The sequence below is a fragment of the Ochotona curzoniae genome, unplaced genomic scaffold (assembly GCF_017591425.1).
Source record: "Ochotona curzoniae isolate NIBS_2020 unplaced genomic scaffold, NIBS_Ocur_1.0 contig_1274, whole genome shotgun sequence".
Taxonomy (NCBI): Eukaryota; Metazoa; Chordata; class Mammalia; order Lagomorpha; family Ochotonidae; genus Ochotona; species Ochotona curzoniae.
The window spans coordinates 9,241,111-9,264,955 of NW_024465023.1; the positions used below are offsets into that span (position 1 = coordinate 9,241,111).

Below are 23,845 nucleotides of genomic sequence, written 5' to 3' on the forward strand. Positions count from 1 at the left end.
GCGTTTCTAGACATGGAATGTGCTGCTCCCAGAACTTGGAGGAGACCTTCCAGGTGTTGTGCTATACTCTTTCAATAGAAGGTACAAGGTGCAGTCCTTTTCCCTGTACTTTGAAGGAGCTGTCCTGGCCTACCCTGTGCTTCTGGATTCCGAAAATATTGCTATTGTGGCCGTCCTCCAAATCTGTGCTGTTTATCCCCCTCTATAGTACATGGGTCTTCTCAAGGCATATGCTAACTGTCTCTTGCTTATCTTTCAAAAACAGTATGTTGTAATCGACAGCATAGAGCAGTGTGATATGCTGCTGGATGTCCCAATGATCTAGGTTGCTTTAGACTATATTCTGACAGAGGACGAGAGAAGGATAAAGTAGCTCTGTGGAAAGACCATCAGTAATACTGTTATCAGTCCACATGAGTGTAAACACAAGTGGTTCCTATTTGTCATCAGAATAGTTCACAACCCATTCATCAAGCAGTAGCATCTGCTATACCTGAGGTCTTGCTACTGTGCTGCAGCGGTGATGACATATTCGACATGGTAATTGCAAATAAGGGTACTTCTATATTTGGTTGTACTTGTAATAGTCTACAGGCATTATGCAGGATCTAATCCAACCTGCTCAGTAGCCAAGCTGGTTAATTCAACAAGTGTAAGATGAGATCAAAACCCTCGGCGTTCTTTAAATATTTCAAAGTGGCACTGATTTTCACCATTACCCTGGGATGCATACAATAATGATTTTGGTTTACTGTTTTGGTTGGGACACAGTGCGCTACCATTTAAGAAGTTTCCATTGAACTTCCTACTGTCATAGTTCTTCATGCACAGGCTAAGGAACCCCCATGTAAGGGTTTTGACAGCTACAACTTTCCAGTTATGAATTGGGGAAGTGACAACTGGGTGGGTGTTTGGGCCAGGACATAGTGCTACTGTGTGTCTCACCATGGCTGATAACCACTCTTGTCAGCATACCCCGTATTGTTTTTAAAGTTTAGTATGTCCTTTGGGCCTTTTCATAAAATATAATCAGCTGGTAGGTCTTCCAGACTTGAGTAGTAAATCTGCTTAACATGTCTGCTTTTAAAAAGAGAATATTTATTTATTTTCATTTGAAAGGCAAACTTTACAGAGGGAAGGAGAAGTAGAGAGAGAGGGTCTTATATCCACTGGTTCACTTCCCAAATGACCACAGTGGCCAAACTTGAGCTGATCCAAAACTGGGAGCCAGGAACTTCTCCTTGGTCTCCAACGTGGGTACAGGGGCCCAAAGAATTGAGCCATCATCCATGCTTTTCCAAACCATAAGCAGAGAGCTGAATTGGAAGCGAAACAGTCAGGACATAAAAACAGCCAGGACATGAACCAGCGCTCATGTGGATGCTAGCACCATGGGGCGGAAGATCAGGCTGATGCACCAAACTGCCAACCTCCATATCTGCTTTTTTGAGCCCCTTGGTCTTTCCATCCACAAGTTACCATGGAAGTTCTGGCACTTCTACCTCACTTAATGGGCTATGATGTTCTGTAAGCTTCAAAGAGTTATTCTCCCAGTGTTAGTAGCACCTGCCAGGGTCCTTGCTAGGGTTTGGGGTTCTGTATTCTGGGAGAGCACTCCAACTTCATGTTCTACCTCTTTGATCCATTCCCCTCAGGGCCCAGTTCCATGTATACCTTATCAGCTCCTGCTAGTGTGTGTCAGGCAGATCCAGCCAGGTTGTGCTACAATATGATCCTGATAATTAGTCCAGTCTTCAGAAGCAAGGGCAGGGGTGGATTCTGAGAGAGGCAGTCATTGTCGTATAAGCCACCTGATTCATTCAAAGCCTTTGCATTATCTTCAAAGCAGAAGGGAGGGAGGTCTGTATTTTAACAAGAGGGATGTAACCTACTTCTGCATATCTAGTCCGTTCAGATGGGTCTGTAAGTATTTAGCCACATCTGTTTAGATGGCTCCATCACAAGCCCCAGAATTGCACTCATGTCCTATTAGGATCCTGAGCATGGCGTAGGAGATGTGCTGAGCCTGAGAATTCAGCCCTCTCTGAAGCTCCCCCACCCCTATAGTTAAATCCTCAGCCTTGCCCTCCTTTCTGTCTGCCCTCTGGTAGGAGATCAGGGATTTCTTTCATGAAGCCAAGGAGGTCTCTGGCTTTCACATTTGGCCTGGAATTGGTGAATTTTCACCAAGCGTATCCTGTCTTTTGCCAGCTAATCAATAGCACTCAGCAACTAGTCACCACAATCTAGTTACCATTGCCTTCATACCTCTCCAGTGCCAGGGATATTTCATCATCTGACTCATTCCCTTCCCCAGAATCCTGTTCACAGTCTACCAGCAGAAAAATTCATGGCCGTTCCAAAGCCTCAGGGGCCTGTGCTGTGATTCTCCCATGTAGACTACATTCCACACAGCAGCTTTTCCTGCTCCTGGGTCATGGGGCCCAGGCAGATCGTATGGCTTAAGTGACAGTCTGCTTGTCCCACATCCCCACAGTGCTGCAGAATGCCCCATGTGGCTACAGCATGTCACACCTAAGGGGGCTCTACCTCCCACCGCTGATGGAGCCTCATGGCCATCTGGTTACTGAGTGACCCATCTCCACAATTGCATCAGAGTCTCTGGCATTTGATTTCTTTGGTCCACTGTTTTCAGTGCTGTCCTAGCAGCTGACTTTGAGGCAAGGGTTTGCATGCAAGGAAGGCTGCCGGGAAGTGCCTTGAACCTGTGAGGAGAGGGGAGAGTAGAACACAGAAAAGGCTGGCTTGCTGTGTTGTTATTTCAGAGGTGACCCCAAGAGGAGCTTAGGAGTGGGATGACCCTTTCAGTCAGCCGAGATTGAGCTGAAGGCTGACTCTGTGCCCCCACAGATAGATAGGCTCCAAGGAAGGTGTAACCTTGGCCAAGGTGGTTCCCTGTGACAGAGGACAGTTCCCAATGGGGACACAACGATGAGCTGTTAGCAGCTTATCCTCAAAATCTAATGAGCCTGAGGAGGAGACCTGAGTATAACATTCAGCATCCATGATGTTTATAATCAGAGAAAAGCAGTGAACTACAAACATCATCTGTTTAGAGCTAAGCAAGGTGCACATCTGAAATTCCCTTTTCATTCTGGTGATGGGGTAGGAGATGTAAAGGAAGAGGGAGGGAGGAAGTGTTAGTGGCTGCGTTTGTGGTCTCTTGTGTATATCACTGAAGATACCAGGATCCATTCCTGATGAGTGTATGTGTCAGACCATGACTGTTTGCATGTCCATAACCAGTGCCCCTGGTAGGTCTCCTCACCTTGTTGCCTTCCACAGAAAGTCTGACTGAGGATGAGCTTTCTTCTGTGAAGGCTGGCAGTAAGAGTCCTGGGCGTGGGGAAGGAAGCCACTAGAAAGCAATCCCAGCTGGGGACGAGCCCAAGAACAATGACATAGCAGTTCATGGTGTGCCTGCTGCCTATTCCTCCTCCCTCCTCCCCAGCTGCATCCCTCCCTCTCCCCCTCCTTCATTGCTGGCTGGGGCCTCTTTAGAACCACCCCCACCCAGCCTGCACAGCTCAATCTTCTCCCATTAGCATCCAGCTGCCCACCTACGGATGGTACATCCCTCACAGCACACAGCTATACATGGTGAGACTGTTCCTCCTTGTGATCGGGCCCGAGAGCAGAGAGGGATGATCAGACACACGAACAGACACACACAGACACACACAGGCACCAAAAGGCTGAGCAACTCAGCCCCTAATGTACATATGCTCCCTGTCATTCTTTTGCATTTACCAACCTCAATCCAGTATCTTTTCTAAAATGTTTATTTTCATTAACTTGAAAAGCAGAGAAAGAGAGAGAGAGAGAGAGAGAGAGACAGAAAGAGATCTTCTAACCACTAGTTCACTGCCTAAATGTCCACAACAACCAGTGCTGGGCCAGGCCAAAACTAGGATCTCAAATCTCCCTGTGGGTCTCCTGTGTAGGTAACAGGGCTCATGCCCTCCAGCCAGCATTTGCTGCTTCCTCAGCCATATTAGCAGAAAGCTGAATCAGAAGTGGAGTTGCGGGCCCAGCGCGGTGGCGCAGTGGTTAAGGTCCTCGCCTTGCACGCCCAGGATCCCATATGGGCACCGGTTCTATCCTGGCAGCCCTGCTTCCCTTCCAGCTCCCCGCCTGTGGCCCGGGAAAGCAGCTGAGGACGGCCCAAAGCTTTGGGACCCTGCACCCGAGTGGGAGACCCGGAAGAGGCTCCTGGCTTCAGAGCGGCATAGCATCGGCCGTTGTGCTCACTTGGGGAGTGAATCATCGGACGGATGATCTTCCTCTCTGTCTCTCCTCTCTGTATATCCGACTTTCCAATATAATAAAATAATAAATAAATAAATAAATAAATAAGAATCATTTGAATCCTATGTAAGATAAGTGAATTCTTTAAAAAAAAAAAAAAAGAAGTGGAGTTGCCAGGACTTGAACCAACACTCTGATATGAGATGCATCCCAAATTGTGCCTTTAACCTTCTATACCTTAACACCTGCCCTTCCACCCCATGCCCAAATCTTATGAGCACCCACCAATTTTCTGAAGGTATTCCAGAGCATTTCCATGGGACAGTTGTTACTAGAAGCTAGGAGGGGAAATGGATAAATTAAATCTTTTTTTTTTTTAAGAGAGAGAAGATTTGAAATATTCCCAAAGAAGAGATGATAAATGTTTTGTTAAAGAATGTTACATACATATATTGAAATGTCAGCCTGCCCCTCATACATATAAAGGGACTGACATTTAGTCTAGCGGTCAACACATGATTAGGATGCCTGCATCCCACACCAGGAGACCTGAATTTGATTCCAGGCTCCAGCTCCTGACTTCAGCTTCCTGCTAACGTAAACACTAGGAGGCAGTGGTGATGGCACAGATATTTACGTTCCTGTCACCCGCATGGGACACCTGGATCGAGTTCCCAGCTTCCTATTCACCTTTCTGTCATTGTAGACATTTGAGGGAACAAACTGGCATATGGGAAGAGTATGTTTTCTGTCGCTCTCACTCTTGCTTTCTCTTCCTTTCTTAAATAAATGCATTTTTAGAAGCACTTATAACAGCAGTTTGATGCTACAAAGCAGCTTTTTGGATACATCATCTCTCTGTGGTTTAAGGATACACTTTGTGGTTTGAAGTGTACTTCCATCTTTACCCACTGCTGTGAGGGTTATAAAAAGGCCACGTTTCACCATCTACTACTGATCTTCCCAAGGTATCCAACGATAAAGCACTTTATGTTTTCTACAGTGGCACTGAAAATGCACCGAGGTCACGGGGCTGCCTTGGGTCTTGTTTTCTTGCCTGAGATTTGAGCATTTGACAGATATAATCTACTTGCCTCTGCAGGGCCAAATACTTCAAAGGGAAAAAGATCCATGGAGAAATTGACATAAAAGTAGAGCAGGTGAGTGGGGACAGGTGGCCCAGGGGGGCTCAATTACCCAGATTACAAACTGAATGCTCATTTCTGTATGATATGGGTTAATCACCGATTTTCTCTTTCCCAGGCTGAATTCTCTGATCTCAACCTTGTGGCTCATGCCAATGGCGGGTTCTCTGTGGATATGGAAGTTCTTCGGAATGGGGTTAAGGTTGTGCGGTGAGTACAGAAAGGGAATCTTGGTATTATGGAACCTTGGTGTTATGTGAGAGGCAGAAATACTCTTTAGAGCTAGGGGAGATTTCCCACTTACCCCAGCCTCCCCTCAGTGCTCAAGAACTTAACCACAGAACAGACCATGGGGAGATAACTTTCCTTTTAAAGAAGAATCAAGGGTCACAACAGACCACATGCCAAACTTTTCAATTATGCATTCAGCAAACATTTGTTAAGCATCTACTGTGTGCCACTTGAGTCTCTTGGCACTTTACACTCCACAACTATTTATTGAGTACCTACTTTGTACCAGGAGCTGTTCAACATGCTGAGTCATGCATAAAACAAATTAAAAAAAAATAGAGTAAAACAAACCAAATGAACAAACAACCCCTGTCCCCTCATGAAGCTTACATTCTTGTGGCTTACAACCAATAGTTCTTAATAGGGAAGTGTAGAAGTTCTAAGAAATAATAAAACAGTAAGTCATGTGTAGGGGTTGTTGGATGGCAATGGGGTCTGAACTATCCTACACAAATATCTGGAGGGAAATGATCCAGGCAGAGGGACCAGCCCATGTGGAAGTCCTGAAGCTGGAATTTATTCTGAGCAGGTACACTTTGAGAGCCTAGTTGGTGGTCTCAGACATTGTGACCAGAAAACTTTCAGAACTGAGTGAAACAGTTATAAACTGAGCTCAGTATGGAGGGGAGCAGGTAGGACAGGCTTAAAAGAGGTCAAAGGATGGAGAACAGACAGGAAGGATGTAAAGGCAGAAGGAACAGCTGTGTGTGTGAGAGAAGATACCACTTTGCAACTTCTGGGAATGTTGGAGATTTGGAAACTCGTTCTTTGTTCCATGGGAAGGGGCAGCTTCTGGGAGACCCTCCACCCTGCTACCCCTGCCATCCCAGGTCTCTGAAGCCAGACTTTGTGCTGATCCGCCAACACGCCTTCAGCATGGCACGCAATGGAGACTACCGCAGTTTGGTCATCGGGCTGCAATATGCTGGAATCCCCAGTGTGAACTCCTTGCATTCTGTCTACAACTTCTGTGACAAGCCCTGGGTGGTAAGTGCCAAGAAGGAGGCTGTGGGCTCAGGCACACACACGGGCGCATTGCATCACTCTCATTTTTGCGAAGTGAGAATGTTTGGGGATGTGAAGATTCCTTTCAAGGAAATGACTCGCTGACCTACCTCCCTTGGTTTTACAGTTTGCACAGATGGTTCGGCTGCACAAGAAACTGGGGACAGAAGAGTTTCCACTAATTGACCAGACCTTCTACCCCAACCATAAAGAGATGGTGAGTCCAGAGGAAGTACAGTGGGCCTGAGGGACGAGTCATGATCACTGTGGTAATGTTACCAATGAATATGTTTTTAGTGTTGTATCAAACAGTACTGTTGGTGTAAAGTGTGCAAGTCTGAAGTTACTTTGTGATAGAAGTCAAGGAATGCCATGAAGTTACTTTATGGCTACTAGTGTGAACTTGATCACAGATCCCAATATTGATTAAATCGTGGTGCCCATATTGTTTATTCTCATCAGTATTAAAAATGCAATTTTGTTTTTAAAGACTTATTTACTTGTTTGACAGGCAGAGCAAAAGAGAGGGAGTGAGATGGAAAGAGAGAGATCTTCCATTTACTGTTTCACCTCCCAAATGGCCAAAACAACCTGCTCTAGGCTAGGCTGAAGTCAGGAGCCAAAAACTCCCACGTATGCCCAGCACAGTAGCCTAGTGTTTAAAGTCCTCGCCTTGAACATGCCAGGATCCCATATGGGTGCTGGTTCTAATGCCAGTGGTCCTGCTTCCCATCCAGCTCCCTGCTTGTGGCTTAGGAAAGCAGTTGAGGACAGCCCAGGGCCTTGGACCCTGCACCCACATGGGAGACCCAGAAGAGGATCCTGGCTCCTGGCTCCTGGCTTTGGATTGGCTCACCTTCAGCCATTGAGGCCTCTTGGGGAGTGAATCATCAGATGGAAGATCTTCCACTCTGTGTCTCCTCATCTTTGTATATCTGACTTTCCAACAAAAACAAATAAATCTTTAAAAAAAAAGAAAGAAAACTCCCTCATGGGTGGCAGGGTTCTAATATTTGAACCTTCTTCCCCTGCCTTCCATGCATGTTAGCCAAGGGTTAAATTGGAAGCAATGTAACCATGGCTTGAACCAGCACTCCAGTATGGCTGGCTCTCCAATAGGGGGTGCTAGTGTTACAAGCAGCAACTTAACGTACTGTGCTGCAATGCTAGACCCTCAAAATCAGTTTCTTTAAGCTTTATTTGCTTTACTTGAAATTCAGAGTTACAGACAGAGAAGGGTAGAGACAGAGAGAGATCTTCTATCTGCTAGTTCAATCCCCAAATGGCTATAGTAGCTGGGGCTGGGCCAGACCAAAGCTGAGAGCCAGGAGCTTCTTCCAAGGTCTCCCACATGGGTGCAGGGTCCTGAATCTTTGAGTCATCCTCCACTGCTTTCCCCGGCAATTAGCAGGAAGCTAGGCCAGGAGTAGAGCAGCTGGGACTAGAAACAGCATCATTATGGGATGCTGGTAACCACAGGCAAAGAATTAGTCTGCTATGCCACTGGCCAGCCCCCTGCCCATGAATGTTTAAATCAAGCTAACAGAATCAATGTAATGAGACAGATTATATGTTTACATCGAGAAATTAAATAGCTATTGCTAGCATTATCAAATATCCCTTATTTTACTTATATTTCAAATTAAGATTGCTAATAAAAAATTACTAGTAGCAATGCAAAAAGTAAATTGTTTGTGAATAGAAAATAGAAAGTGAAGGAAATTAAATTTTCATTATTCTATGAATAAAGTATATTACATTAATTGTTATTTTCATAAAACATAATCACAAGTATTGCAACTAATTGTAAATACAAGTTATTGTCACTGATGTAGGTGATGAGTACCAACATAACTAATTAATATATAGTTCCTATGAAAAAACAAATAATCATTACTAATGTCATCTAAGATTATAGATACTATTTTAAGTATTACCATAACATTACAAATTATGTTTTAATATTAAATTATAAATACATTTTTGAATTATTATGTTATCCCTGGTATTAGAAATGAAACTGTTACTAATACCATAACATAACTAGTATGACATTTTTTTTACCAATGTGATAGGTTCAAATAGCCCATATAAATCATTAATACTTATGCTATCAATTAAACTGTAATTACTAAAAGAAATTGTCAGTAGAAATCTGTTGTCACAAATGCAGATTTTTACCAATGTTAAATTAGGTTTGATAACATAAACTCTGAATACCTGTTTTGAATTATCTTATAGTTCCTAATAGAAATTATTACTAATGTGGTTAAAATTCAAAAAATGCTATTATAGATCAGTGCTAAAAATAAAACTGATTACGAATGCAGATTCTGAGTACCATAGCTATGAGTCAGTTTAGTCTGTGGCTAGACATTGAATCATTATAACTAAGGCCATCAAAGTTTACAACTAATTTTGAAAAATTTTACCAATTATTCCACATTGTTTACTTATGTATGTCATCACCAATTATACATCTTAATGTACAATTAAATGTCAGTATTAAACTAACATTACTAGCTTCATTAAATAACCATTGATGTTAATTTTATAAATTCTTGCCTATATCATAAATTATAGTCACTGATGTAAGTTAACAGGGTTATGAATTAAGTGTATGAATTATGAATTATATTAAGGGTATGAATTCATGTTTACACATGAACATCAATAATTGCTTCTAAGGAAAGTTTGTTTATCAATATTATTAGTCTACAAGAGGTTATAGCAAAACATGATTAATAGCATGAACTTGGGCCCAGCGCAATAGCCTAGTGGCTGAAGTCCTCACCTTGCATATGCCAGGAACCCATGCAGGCACCAGTTCATATCCCAGCTGCTCCATTTCCCATCCAACTCCCTGCTTGTGGCCTGGGAAAGCAATCGAGGACGGCCCAAAGCCTTGGGACCCTGCTCTCATATGGGGAGCCCAGAACAAGCTCCTGGCTCCTGGTCTTGGATCGCCTCAGCTTTGACCAGTTGTGTACATTTGGGGAGTGAACCAGTGGACAGAAGGTCTTTGTCTTTCCTTCTCTCTGTAAATCTGACTTTGCAATTTAAAAAAATACACAAATCTTTTAAAATTTTTTTTAAAAAATAGCATGAACCCTGTAGCAAAAAATTTTATATGGGGATCCTAGCCCTATAACTTATTATAGGAAAGGTTATATAACATTATTTGCCTCAATTTACCCATCTGAAAATATACATAATAATAGTTCCTGTCTCATAGAGTTGTTGTGAGAATTAAGTTATTTTAATACATTTTAAGTGGTTAGAATGGTGCCTCTGACATCTGCTAATTGCTGCTGACATGCAGATTAATATCACTATTTCCAGTTGCCTGAATGTTTTTATGATGGAAGGAGATTGTACTTCGTAGCCAATTTTTTGGCTGTGCTGACATGATCATGTGGCTGTCTTCCTTTGTTCTATGAATAAGTTATATTCCAGTAATTAGCTTTAGTGGAAGTTGATTTACCCACAGGTCATATGTGTTATATGTGGAATCTGATGTGCCTGACCTAAATTTCACCAGGTCGTGGTCTAAGTTCTTTTTTACATGGTATAGATTCAGTTTGCTCATATTTTGCTAAGGACTATGGTATGTGTATTTGTAAGGGTATTGATCTGTAGCTTATTTATGATGTCTTTGGGTTTGCTGTCAGAATGATACTGGCTTCATAGAATGAATGGCACTCTATGAAGAATGATTGATTGTCTTCTATTTTGGGGAAGACTCGTATTAATTCTCTTAAATTTAGATAGAAGTGACAGGTAAAAACAACTGGTCATGGCCACTTTTTTTGCAGAAGTTTTTAAACTTCTAGTTCAATATTTTCACTTGTTATATATCTGTGTAGGTCTTCCATTTCTTCTTGAATCAATTTTGGTATTTGTGTCTTTCCAGAAATTTTTCATCTTGCTTTCTGATTTGTTGGTATTCAGTTGTTCATAATATTCTCTTACAGAATTCTTTTTTATTTCTGTGGAAGGAGTAGTCATATCTTCTCTTTTATTTCTAATGCTATTAGAGTTTCCTTTTTTATTAGTCTATAAATTTGTCAATTTTGTTGATCTTTTAAAAGAACCTTTTTTTGTTTCGTTAGTTTCCTATTCTTTTTCCATTTTTTTATTCCACTATTTCCAGTGTATTTTTTTTATTAATTTCTTTCCTTCTGTTTGTATTGGACTGTTTTCTATTTTCCTAATTTCTTAAAATGAAAGATCAGATTATTAATTTGACATCTTTCTTCTTTTTAAATATAGATGCTCCTTAACTTATGATACTGTTATATCCCAATAAGCTCATTGTATATTAAAAATACAATACACCGAATATGCATTTAGTACATCTTATGTACCAAACATCATGGCTTAGCCATAGCTTAGCACCTTAAATGTGCTCAGAGGGGACGGCAGCATGGGTTAAGCCTCTGTCTGCAGCGCTGGCTTCCCATATGGCACCCATATGACTTTAGTTTAGTTTGAGTCTGGCTGCTTCACTTCTGATCAAACTCTGCTAAATTTCCTGGGAGAGAAGCAGAGGATGGCCCAAGTCCTTGGGCTCCTGAATCCAAGTGGGAGACCCATATGAAGCTCCAGTCTCCTGGCTTCAGACCTGCCCAACCCCAACCATTGCAGCCATTTGGGGTGTAAAACAGTGGATGGAGTATCTCCCTTTCTCTCTCATTCTCTCTGTGATTTTGTTTTTCAAATTAAAAAAGAAAACTCTTTTTTTTAAAAGTGCTCAGAACACTTACATTCATGCACAGTTGGGCAAAATCATACAATATAAAGGCAATTTTATTTTTTAAAGATTTATTTAATTTTATTGGAAAATCAGATATACAGAGAGGATGAGAGACAAGCGGCCACAACGGCCGGAGCTAAACCAGTCCGAAGCCAGGAGCCCAGAGCTTCCCATGCAGGTGCAGGGTCCAAAAGCTTTGGGTCATCCTTGACTGCCTGCCCAGGCCACAAGCAGGGAGCTGAATGGGAAGTGGAGCTGCCGGGATTAGAATTGGCACCCATATGGGATCCTGGCACGTGCAGGGCGAGGACTTTAGGCTACCATGCGGGGCCCTATAAAGCCTATTTTAAAGTGTTGAATATCTCATGCACATACTCAGATGGGCATTTTACAGACATAAGATGTGAAAACACAAAATTAATAACCCAAAGATGCTAGCAACACAGCACACTGAGGAGCACTACTTGTTTGCCCCAGAGATTGCATGACTGACTGGGAGCTACAGCTCTTTGCCACTGAAACAACATTAAGAGAGAGGATGATAGTACATATCACAGGCATGGGATGGTACCACAATTCAGGATGTAAAGCACAGTGTGATGAATGCATACTGCTTTTGCACCATGTCACCAGTGGAAAGCTGAGAAAGTGTAAATTAAACAGTCAAGTTGGGAACCATCTGTGTATACACTTACGGCTATGAATTGCCTTCTAGGCATCATTTCTGGCTACATCCGTGATGCTTTAATATATTGTTTTCATTGTTATTCATCTCAAAACTTCTAATTTCTCTTGTGTTTTCTTTGATCCATTGGTTATTTAGGGGTGTGCTGTTTACGTTTTATATATTTTTGAATACTCAAATTTCCTTCTGCTATTGCTTTCAAATTTCATTTTATTGTGATAAAAGCACATACCCTATATGAGTTCAGTCCTTTCAGATTTTTAAAATAGTTTCGGTTATTTATTTGAGAATGTGTGTATGAGTGAGAGAGAGGGAGGGAGAAATCTAATCACTGCTCACATGGCCACAACAGCCAGGGCTGTGCCAGACTGTAGTCAGGAGCTTCGTCCATGTCTCCCACATGGGTAGCAGGGACCCAGACATTTGGATCATATTTTGCTGCTTTCCCCCAGGCCATTAGCACAGAGCTGGATCAGAAGTGGAAGAGTCAGAACACGAGCCAGTACCCGTAAGGGATGCTAGTGTCACAGGCAGCACCGGTGCAATGTAGAATGATATTGTATGATAAATATAAATAGCAAAAATGGTTCCGATAAAGACATGCATTAGCCATCCATCATCTCATGTAGTTTGCTCTCTTTGTGTTGCAAGAGCAGATAAAATCTGCTTATTGGGCCTGGCGTGGTGACCTAGCGGCTAAAGTCATTACCTTGAACTCGCCAGGATCCCATATGGGCGCTGGTTCTAATCCCGGCAGCTCCACTTCCCATCCAGCTCCCTTCTCATGGCCTGAGAAAGCAGCCGAGGACAGCTCAAAGTCTTGGCTTCCTGCACCCTTGTGGGAGACCTGGAACAAGCTCCTGGCTCCTGGCTTCGGATCGGCACAGCACCGGCCATTGTGGTCACTTGGGGAGTGAACCATCAGACAGAAGATCTTCCTCTTTCTCTTCCTCTCTGTATATCTGCCTTTCCAATAAAAATAAATAAATCTTAAATAATAATAATGAAATCTGCTCCTTATCCTAAATCCCCCAAACAGTATAATTTTATTCATTCAGGTCCTCCTATTGTGCATCAAAGCCCTACACTTTTTCATTCTGTATAGCCTTGACTTTGTGTCCTGAGACCTGCAACTCCCCATTTCCTCACTCCTGGCAACCACTCTTTTATCCTCCAACTGCGTGTCTCTGAGGATTTTTCCCCAGACTTCACAGAAAAGTGAGATTATACAATACTTTTCTCTGTGTCTGGCTTATTTTCCTTTGCCTAATGATCTCTAGGTTCATCTACCTATGGCCACTGGCAGAATTCCTTTTATAAAGTTGACTAGCATTCCGTATTATATAATATATATATTTAATTTCCATTTTTCATTTGTTTGTTGATAGACACTTCTCGCTTTTTTTTCAGTCTTCAAACTAAAGATACAAATGTTTATGTACCAAATAAATGTATGACATTAGAACATTTTGAAATTGTCTGTATAGTTACATTTACCAATGAGTTTCATACCTTCCACCATTTTCATATTCATTAACATTTTTTTTAAAATGTAGTTTTTAATTGAAGGGCACATCTACAGAGAGAAGAGAGAGAGAGAAGAGAGAGAAAAGAGAGAGATCTTCCATCTGCTGACTCACTCCCCAAATGGCTGCAACAGCCAGAGCTGAGCCAGTCCAAAGCTGTGAGCCAGGAGCTTCTTCTGGCTCTCCCACCTGGGTGCAGGGTCCTGAGGACTTAGGCAATCCTCCACTGCTTTCCCAGGCCATAAGCAGGGAGCTGGAGCAAAAGTGGAGCATCCAAGACTTCAACTGGTATCCAGCTGTCTGCTCCACAGACAGAAGATTGCGCTACATGCCACTTTGCCAGAACTTCTTGTTTGATTTTTTAATTATCTCAGTCTCTTTTTAAGCTCTCTAACAGAGCATTGAGTTATTTCTCTGTTTTCTTAACGTTCTCTGAGTTTCCTTAAACAGTTTGAATTCTCTGAGGTCACACATATATTGGTTAAGATATGGTTAGTTCTTGGCATCTAATTTTGCACATTAGGTGAGGTCACGGTTATCTAGAAGCTCGTTTTAGAAATATCTTATATGGTAGAAGGGTGAGCATTTGGTGTAATAATTCAGTCATTTCATAAGATACCCACATCCCACATCCAGCTGCCTGGGTGAAGTCCTGGCTCCTCTACTTCCAAAACAGCTTCCTGCTAATACACACCCTGGTGGGCAACAAAGGGTGGCTCAATACTTGGGTCACTGTCACTCACCTGGGAGACTAAGATGGAATTCCTGGCTTCTGGCTTCAGCCTGACAAAGCCCTGGCTGTTGCAGACATTTGAGGGGTGAATCAAGAGATGGAGGATGTCTCTGTCTCTGTATCATTCTATGTCTCTCTGCCTTTCAAACAAAATGAAAATCTGCTTTTAAAAAGTATCCTTTGAGAGGCAGACAAATACAGATGGATAGATGGGTGGAGGGACAAACCAAAGAAGGAAAGAAAGGAAGGAAATGGAGAAAGAGCTTCATCCACCAGTTTATCCTTCAGATGCTTGCACCAACCAGGGTTGGGCCAATCAGAAGCTGGGAGCCAGGAGCCATCCTATCCTGGGCCTCCCACTTGGGTTGCCCTTACCAGGTTGTGCATTAGCAAGAAGCCAGGATTGAGAGCAAAGCTGGGTTTTGAATCTGGGTGTCCCAATTAAAATCTTAACTGCTGAGCCAAATTCCCACCTGTTCTTGGAAATTCTTGATACCGGTTGACACACATCAACATCTGTGCATGGAAGGATTAAGTCTTCACATCTAGTTTTGTCTGTGCCTGTACTTCGAGAAATTCTAAGCAGACTGGGTGTTTTGCTGAGCCTATGGTCACTTCTGCTTTCTCATCCTTAGATGGCACTCTAAGTTCAAGTTTGATGTGATTCTGCCGTTGGTGCATTGTCACTGAGCACTTTCAAGATTCCAAGACCAAATTTGTCCCAAAGTCACAGATGGTACACTTTTCAAATTTATGGAAGAGTACCTAGAAAGGGTAATCTAGCCGTGCAGGCTGTTCAAATTAGTCTCTGTGTGGAGATGATCATTGAAGGGTCTTTCTCAGCTCCCATATTTCCCTATCTGTTTGGCTATTTTGAGTAATGCTGAAATAAGCAGGGGAGTATAAGTGTGCAATATCCTTACAAGGTAGTGATTTCCTTCATTCTGAGAAAATAGATGTATATGTATGTATGTGTGTTTCTGGCTCTTATACTAGTTTCATTTTTAATTTCTTTAGGAACATTCATTCTGTTTTCCCTAATAATTACAGCTTTCTCCATACTCTCACCAACATTTCCTATATCTTCACTTTCTAATAATAGTCACCCTAACGGGTAATGGTGATACCGCATCATTCTGTTCATTTGATATCTTTGGAGAAATGTATTCATATCCTTTGCCATTTTCTGATTTTGAATTTTATGGTTTCTTTATCAATTTTGGATATGAATACATTATCACATAAGTGGTTTGCAAAAACATTTTTCCCAGTCCAGGGGCTGCCATCTCATTTTGTTGATTATCTCCTTTGCTATTCACAAATCAGTTCTTTTCTGCTTATGCATATTTATTTTCTTATTTAACATATAGCCTGTCCTGAAAAAAGTTCCATGCACACTAGAGAAAAATGTATGTTCTGTTATTAAAAGGGGGAAGGTCTACTATACCTAGTTAGTTTATAGTATTATTCAAGACTTTTCTCGTTGATCTTCTATATAGTTTTGCTCATTTTGAAGTAGGGAATTGAAATCTCTATTGTTAAATTTTGTATTTTTCTTCCAATTCTGCTTGTTTTGTTGCTTGTATTTTTGGACTTTATTGTGAAGTGCATATGCTCGTTGTTGTATCTTCTTGATAGAGTTATCCCTTTATCATCTCCTTCTTTGCCTAATAGTTCATTTTGTTTGATATTAGGATAGCCATTGCAGCTGTCTTAGTTACTGTTTGCATGGTCAATTTTTTTTCTATCCGTTTAGTTATGACTGTGTTTCTGAACTTAAAATGTGACTCTTGTAGACAGTATGTAGGCTAATCACAGTTTTCATCCATTCTCCTTTTAATTGTAGCATTTAATTCATTTACCTTTATGTTCACAATTTTGCTATTGGTTTTTTGTATTATATCTTTTCATTCCTGTATTCCTCTGTTAAGCCTGGCTTTGTGTTAAATATATTACTAAGGTACCATTTTAATTCTCTAATCTCTTTCCTGTCTTTGTTTAATATTCTTAGTGATTTCTTTGGGGAATTATAATTAACAATTTCATTTATACCACTCCAGCTAGAATTACCAAATTAATTTCAGTACCAAAGGAAAGATAAAAGCATTAATCTCTAATAGTTTTATTCTTGCTTCTACTTTGTGTTATTACTGTCGTACAGATTACATCTTACACATTGTATGTCCATGAAATAGTTATTGCTTTACATAGGCATCTTTTAAAACAGAGAAGGCAGGGGAAGTATGATAAATAATATTGCATTTATGCCATATTTAATACTTGCCTATATAGTTACTTTTATTGATGTTCTTTATTTCTTTCTGTGGTTCTAGGCTAGTGTCTGTTATTTCTTTTAAGTCTGAAAGACTCCCTTTACTATTTCTCATGGGGGAGGTGTGGTAACTTTAAATTATCTCAGTTTTTATTTATCTCCTTCCTTTTGGAAGATAATTTTGCTGGATATAGAATTGTTGAATGACAGTTGTTTTCTTTCAGCGCTTTGACTATGTTACACCATTGTCTTCTGACTTCCAAGAATTCTAATGAGATGTTATCTGTGAAACTTATTGACAATCTGTTCTGCGTGATGAGTCATTTTTCTCAGTACTTTCAAAATTCTGTCTTCATCTTTCCTGGTTTTATTTGTGATGCATGTAGGTGTATGTTTCATTGAATTTATCAAATTTGAGAGGATAAATTCATAGATTAATGTTTTTCATCAAATGCCTTCAGATATCCTCTCCCCACTTCTCCCTTGGAGACTGCTATAATGTGTGTGTTAATACTCTTGATGATGTCCTACAGACCTTTAATGCCATATTCATTTTGTTTATTTCTCTTCCTATTTCTCAGCTTGGATAACTGACCTGTTTTCATATTTACTGATTCTTTACTCTGATAGCTCAAATTTGCTTAATTTCTCTAGTGAATCTAAAATTTTTTCATTAGTCTTTTATTATTTATTTGGGAGAGAAAGAGAGACTGACTGTTCACTGTCCACTGCTCACTCCCCCAAATGCTCAGAGTAGCCAGGACTGGACCAGACTGAAACCATGGACCAAGAACCCACCCTTGGTCTCCTGTCTGGGTGTCAGTGACCCAACTACTTGTGTAATAATCTCTTGGTGCCTCCAAGAACACATTTTAGAAGGAAGCTAAGGGTCCAGCAGCATGGCCTAGTGGCTTAAGTCCTCACCTTGAATGCACCAGGATCCCATATGGGCACCGGTTCTAATCCCGGCAGCTCTACTTCCCATCCAGCTCCCTTCTTGTGGCTTGGGAAATCAGTCGAGGACAGCCCAAAGCCTTGGGACTCTGCACCTGTGTGGGAGACCTGGAAGAAGTTTCTGGATCCTGGCTTCAGATGGGCATAGCACCAGCTGTCGCACTCATTTGGGGAGTGAATCATCGGACAGAAGATTCCTCTCTGTCTCTCCTCTCCGTATATCTTACTTTCCAATAAAAATAAAATAAATCTTTAAAAAAAAGATAATATTAGACTCACCGATTTATAGTCTTTATCAAGTCCAACAGCTGGACTCCTGAAGGACTTCTATTTAGTAGTTCACCCACCAGCTCTGCAATGGCTGATACTGGACTGGACTGAAATTAGGGACCAGAAGCTCATTCGAGGTTTCCCATGTGGGTGGCAATTACTTGAGCTGCCTCTGCTGCCTGCCAGAGTATGTACTAGCAGAAAGCTGGAGTCAGGAAGCAGAGCTGGGCATTGAACCCTGGCAGCTTGATGTGAGGCACAGACACCTTAACTGGCATCTTAGCTGCAAGGCTGAAAGTTTGCTTCAGGTGCAGTGTCTGTTGTCTGCTAGTTTTCTTTTCATGCTTTTTTTGCTTGCGTCATCCATTCATGGTTTGTTTATTCATGACATAATAATATAAGTGACAACTCAGGAAATCAGATTCTGCATTCTCCCTGGGGTTAGTTTCTGCGGCCTTTTTATTTTTTTTTTAATGTAAATATTTGTTTAACTTGAAATTCAGAATGAGAGAGATCATCAGTCCACTGGTTGACTTCCCAATTGGACCACAGCCCAAGTTGGGCTAATGCAAAGCCAAGGGCCAGGAGCTCCTTCCCGGTCTCCCACGCAGGTGCAGGGTCCCAAGACTTGAAGTCATCCTTAACTACTTTCCCGGACTACAAGCAGGGAGCTGGATGGGAAACAGAGCAGCCAGCAGCACATGAACCAGCATCCATATGTGGTGCTTTCTGTGCCACTGCGCTGGTTCCAGTGTGGCTTTTTAAATTATTATTATTTTTGTTTTAGAAACATTTCTGAACTAATTCTGTAATTAGTTCAGAGCCACCAAAGTCTGTAGTGTGTTGGATTAGTAATTAACTAATGTTTGTGAGGTATTTTTTGAAACACTATAAACCATTACGTCTCCCTGCCTTTACTTACAGGCTGTATGTAAATGTTGAGGAAGGATTTTAGTGCTCAAGGCAGGCTGTTGACAGCTTTGTCTTCGATTTTGCCTGCAGCTTTGGCATAGCTCCAAAGTCAAACAGTTCTCTTAGCCCAGAGCTTTGAAGAAACCCCAACCCTCTTCTGCCTACAATGGTAACCTGGTTGTGCAAATACAAAATCACAACATTCTCATTTTAATATCTTAATTAGGGGCCGACATTGTGATGCAGAGGATTAGGTCACTGTGACACCTGCATCCCATTTGTGAGTGGTTGGCCTGCCTCCCAGCCAGCTCCTGCGAAGGTGACAGAAGATGCCCAAGTCTGTGTCCTGCCACTCATGTGGGAGACCCAGCTAGGATTTTCTGCTCTAGGCTTTGGCCTGGCCCAGACCTGGCCTTTGCAGTCATTTGAAAAATGAATCAGCTAATAGAAGACCCCTCTCCTCCCACCCCCTGCCCCTTCCCTCTTTCTCCTCCTTTCTCCTGTTCTCTGCTCTCCATGAATCTGCCTTTTAAATAAATCATTAAAGATCTTAATTGCCTTATGCGTGAGTGTAGAGTCAGACAACAGTTCATTCCATAAAATGGAATAAGTATTCTGGAGAGCTGAACACAGGAAGTTTGTTTTATAGACAGTTAAAAACTGAAGTAGATACAAAAACAAACAAAAAACAGAATTGGTTCTTTCAAAGTCACGTTCCTTGTATGGGAGAGGCTGGGAAATGGACTAATAGAGAAAATAGCTGGTGGGGTAACATCAGGTGACCTTTCATTGTAAGGAATAGAAGAGAGGGAGTGTCATTATCATGCCAGCTAAAATCAGCTTGTTTGGAAAATTTAACTGTGATCCAATTTCTTAAAACGTTAGTTTCAGTTTGGTGACATGGAACTTTAATATGAGTAACTGCTTTTTGATTTTCGGTCTGGTCATCCGTGGCCCAATGAAGGAGACCTTAGTCCCCACACATGATTTCCTTGAACTTGTCTTTAACACTACCCTGCATGTTTTTTTTAACCAACATCACTGTGAATTTGCAGGGCTGTTTCAGAGAGGACAGAAGAGGGTGGAAAGAACAAAACTTCAGATAGCATCAAGTTTGTTTTTCCTCACTGAGATTCAGTCATTTTTCTTAAGCACATGACTTCCAAATTGTAAACTTTTGATCAATTTGTAATGTACTAAAACAGTTGCGTTTTGACTAATTTGCCAGTGTTCTCATTTCTGTGTGGAACAGAGGACTTTCACAGACGCTTTCACCGGCCTGTCTGCTCACATTGCCGCCAGGCGTATCTTGTTCCTTCCCAGCCATTGCCCCAGACATTCCAAGGCCAAGATATGGGAGCTGAGCGTGCTGTGTCCATAGCTACTGCAGTGTCCTTGCTTCTAGGCTCCTGCCCTCTGTGCAGAGTTCATCTTTGTGGCTGTATCATTTCAAATGTCACTGTATGCTTATGTAATGTGTTCACATTACCTCCAGTTTTAAAAAAATTTTTTTGAGATTTTGACTGATGTAATGCTTCAACGTTTGGGTACAATGTAATATTTCAATACACATGTACCAGGTACATTGACCAAATTGGGCAATTAGCATTTCCATTTCTCTAACTTTCGTTTATGTGTGGAGCCAACCAGCTCTTTTCTCCTAGTACTTTACACAGACTCCATTATGGTGGACTATAGATACCCCGCTGTGCTGTACAATCCTAGAACATTTTACTTCTGTGTTTTAGTACCTACCAGCTATCTCCCCTACCTTTATCCATCCTACCCCAATCCTTCCTAGCCTCCAGGATTCACTATTCTGAGTCCAAATCTACGTCTTAGCATTTTTACAAGTGAGAGAAAACCTAAGGCATTTGTCTTTCTATAGCCAGTTTATTTCACTAAACAACGATCTCCAGGTGCATCTATTTCGATGCAAGTGTGAAGATTCCATTATTAAATTAATTTTATTTATTTATTTTTAAGATGTATTTATTTTTATTGGAAAGACAGAATTACAGAGAGAAGACAAGACAGAGAGATCTTCCATCTGCTGGTTCACTGTCCAAATGGCTGCAACGGTCAGACCTGAGCTGATCCAAAGCCAAGAGCCAGGAGCCAGGAGCTTCTTCATGTCACCCATGTGGGTATAGGGAACCAAGGCCTTGGGCCATTCTCCACTGTTTTGCTAGGCCATAAACAGGGAGCTGGATCAGAAATGGAGTAGCCAGGACACAAATTAGTGCCCATATAGGAATCCAGCACCTTAGTCTGTGTTTTGTTACTTTAATTAAAATACCTAAGTGGGGTTCCTTTGGGAAAGAAAAATTTATGTCAGCTTCCAGTTGAAGAGTGCAAGATGTGAAGGCTGCATAGTCTGGTATCTAATGGAGACCGGTCATGCTGGGTTCAGAGGCATGACCACGTGATGGGACAAAAGAGAAAGACAGAGATAGAGAGAGGGAAAAGAAGAGATCTTTCACTTGTTGCTTCACTCCTCAGATTACCCCAACAGTTAGGGCTGGACCAGACAAAACTAGGCTCCAGGAACTTCTCCCATGTGGTTGGCAGGGGCCCAAACACTTGGACCATCTTCCACTGCTTTCCCAGCTACATTGGCAGGAAGCTGGATCAGAAGTACGGCAGCTGGGACCTGAGCCAACTTAACCTGCTGTGCCATAGTGCTGGCCCAAGAGAGCCATCCTCTTGAGAGTAATGTTCTCTGTGACCAAAAGACTTCTCACAAGCTCCACCACTCAGCTTCCACCTGTAAATCAGCCACTTACGTTAACACATCAGAGTTTAAACGTTTACCTAAGTTTTGAGGCAACAAGTCTTGCTTGAACTGTAAGAGATGGTCTTTTATCTAGTTTATGTTTTTGATGACTTGGTGAAGTCATTTTTTTTAATTCTTTATTTTATTTGAACAGCAAATTTACAGACAGAAAGGGAAAGAGAGATATCTCCCTTTCCCTGGTTCACTTCCCAGATGGCCACAATAGCTGGAGCTGAGCTGATCCAAAGCTGGAAGCTTTTTCCAGGTCTCTCAAGAGGGTGCAGGCCCCCCAAAGACTTGAGCCATCCTCCATTGCTTTTCTAGAAAGTAAGCATGGTGTCAGAAGTGGAGCAGTCAGGACACGAAGTGCTGCCTATATGGGATGCTGGCACTGTGGGTTGAGCCATGGTGCCAGCACCTGCATGCTTCCTTATTATTGCACTAGAACCAGGCACTGTGTCCCTGGGCCTCCTTGGCGCTAGGAAGGCGGCTTGGTGTGTCATTAGCTGTTCAGTTGGTCTCTCTTGGAGAAAATGATGTCTGCAGTGTCTTACTCAGTCACTGTCTGACATTGCGATTTTAATCACACTCCGTAGAGCTCGGTCTCAACCTTCTGCCAGTCCTCATTTATATTGCTTTTTGCTTGACTTAAGTATCATTAATTCGTTGATTTATCCGGCCCTGCAGGACACAGAAGGTATTTTTTTTTTCTGTAATTTCAATGCTGATACCACTGTGAAGGGCAAATCCTTTGTTTTCTCCTTTTTATGTCTTTAGACTGCGAGTATGCAGTCACAGTACTAGATTCTAAAATTACTGGTTAGTTACCTTTACTGTTCATTCAGCATAATTACATGATTCATTTTGCTTCAAATATACTTTGTTTCTCTTTTACTCTATTTGCATTTTCCCCTTATGCATGTTGATCCAGGGCATTTTGCCTGGTTACAAATATTATAATATAAAAAGACATAAATAAAATTAAACACCCAAGTTAAATAAGTAGCTGCCCAGGAGACACAGTATCCTAAAATTGACCTCATTAGAGTTTAATAGCCAAGTTCCATAAAATAAATAGAAAAGGTCGCTAAGTATTGAGATCAGCTCATATTACAGGGGATTTTGCTGAATTATTAGAGACCAGTCAAGCTCATCACCTCAAAGAAAATGAAGAGACATTCCCATGCTTTTCTTCCTTTCTATAGCTTGTTCACCAGTGTTGTTATTATTGTTTATTTGAAAAGCAAGGAGAAAAGGGGTTGTAAACATAGGGCCCGACACAATAGCTTGGTGGCTAAATCTTTGCCTTGCATGCACCAGCATCCCATGTGGGCACTGGTTCCTGCCCAGCTGCTCCACTTCCCATCCAGCTCCCCGCTATTGGCCTGGGAAAGCAGCAGAGGATAACCCAAAGCCTTGGGACCCTGCACCTGCAAGGGAGACCCAGAAGTGCCTGGCTGCTGGTTCTTTATTTCGGATTGACCTAGATCTTGCTATTGCGGCCACTTGGCGAGTAAACCAGAAGATAGAAGATCTTTCTCTCTGTCTCTCTTCTCTGAAAATCTACCTTTTCAATAATAATAATAATAATAATAAATCTCTTTTAAAAAGAGCTGTAAATATAATCCAAGTCTCCCATGTGGATGGCAGGAATCCAATTACTTGATCTATCACCTGCCAGATTCCAGGATAGGTGTTAACAAGAAGCTGAATCAGGAGCAGAGGCAAGGACTTGGACCCAGATACCATTCCTGTGGCCTGCTTTCACAGGCCACAGGCAGGGAGTTTCCGGAATTAGAAGTGGCACCCATATGGGATCCTGGGCCTGTGCAAGGCGAGGACTTTAACCGCTACGCTATCGCGCCGGGCCTGGCACGTGAAGATTTAATAGCAGACATCAGGTCACCTGGAAAAGCCGCCAAGTTTGTGGTTTCATGTTTTTGCCAAGGCTCGGAGAAGCGTGGGTTGGTCTGTAGACCCGGTGCTGAGTCGGGGTTGAGGTGCTTGGCCCTGTGGAAAGCAGCGGTTGCAGTGGCTGTGGTTTGTTGCTGTCAGGAACTAGGCAACAGGGACCAGGGCCAGGGCCCAGGGAGACTGAGCAGGGAGGGAAAAAAAAAAAAAAAAAGGAAATGACTTTGTGAGAAAGGACATTGAGAGATGTGGGAGTTAGGGAGCCTGAGCTAAAGCAGGGAATGGGAATGGAGAACCTGGGGCAGCGGTCGGGGCAGGAAGTAGAGAAGAAAGGGAGCTG

The 23,845-nt window shown here is 42.0% G+C and overlaps 1 protein-coding gene across 2 annotated transcripts in view; it reads left to right on the forward strand.

The window, feature by feature from the left end:
* Positions 1-23,845, forward strand: part of LOC121168852 (synapsin-1) — a 49,773-nt gene that overhangs the window by 6,380 nt on the left and 19,548 nt on the right. For both annotated transcript variants that reach the window (XM_040999339.1, XM_040999347.1), the window contains exons 2-5: positions 5,372-5,429; positions 5,533-5,624; positions 6,536-6,692; positions 6,838-6,927. In XM_040999339.1, coding sequence (XP_040855273.1) covers positions 5,372-5,429; positions 5,533-5,624; positions 6,536-6,692; positions 6,838-6,927 — 397 coding nt within the window. The remainder of the gene's footprint in view (positions 1-5,371; positions 5,430-5,532; positions 5,625-6,535; positions 6,693-6,837; positions 6,928-23,845) is intronic.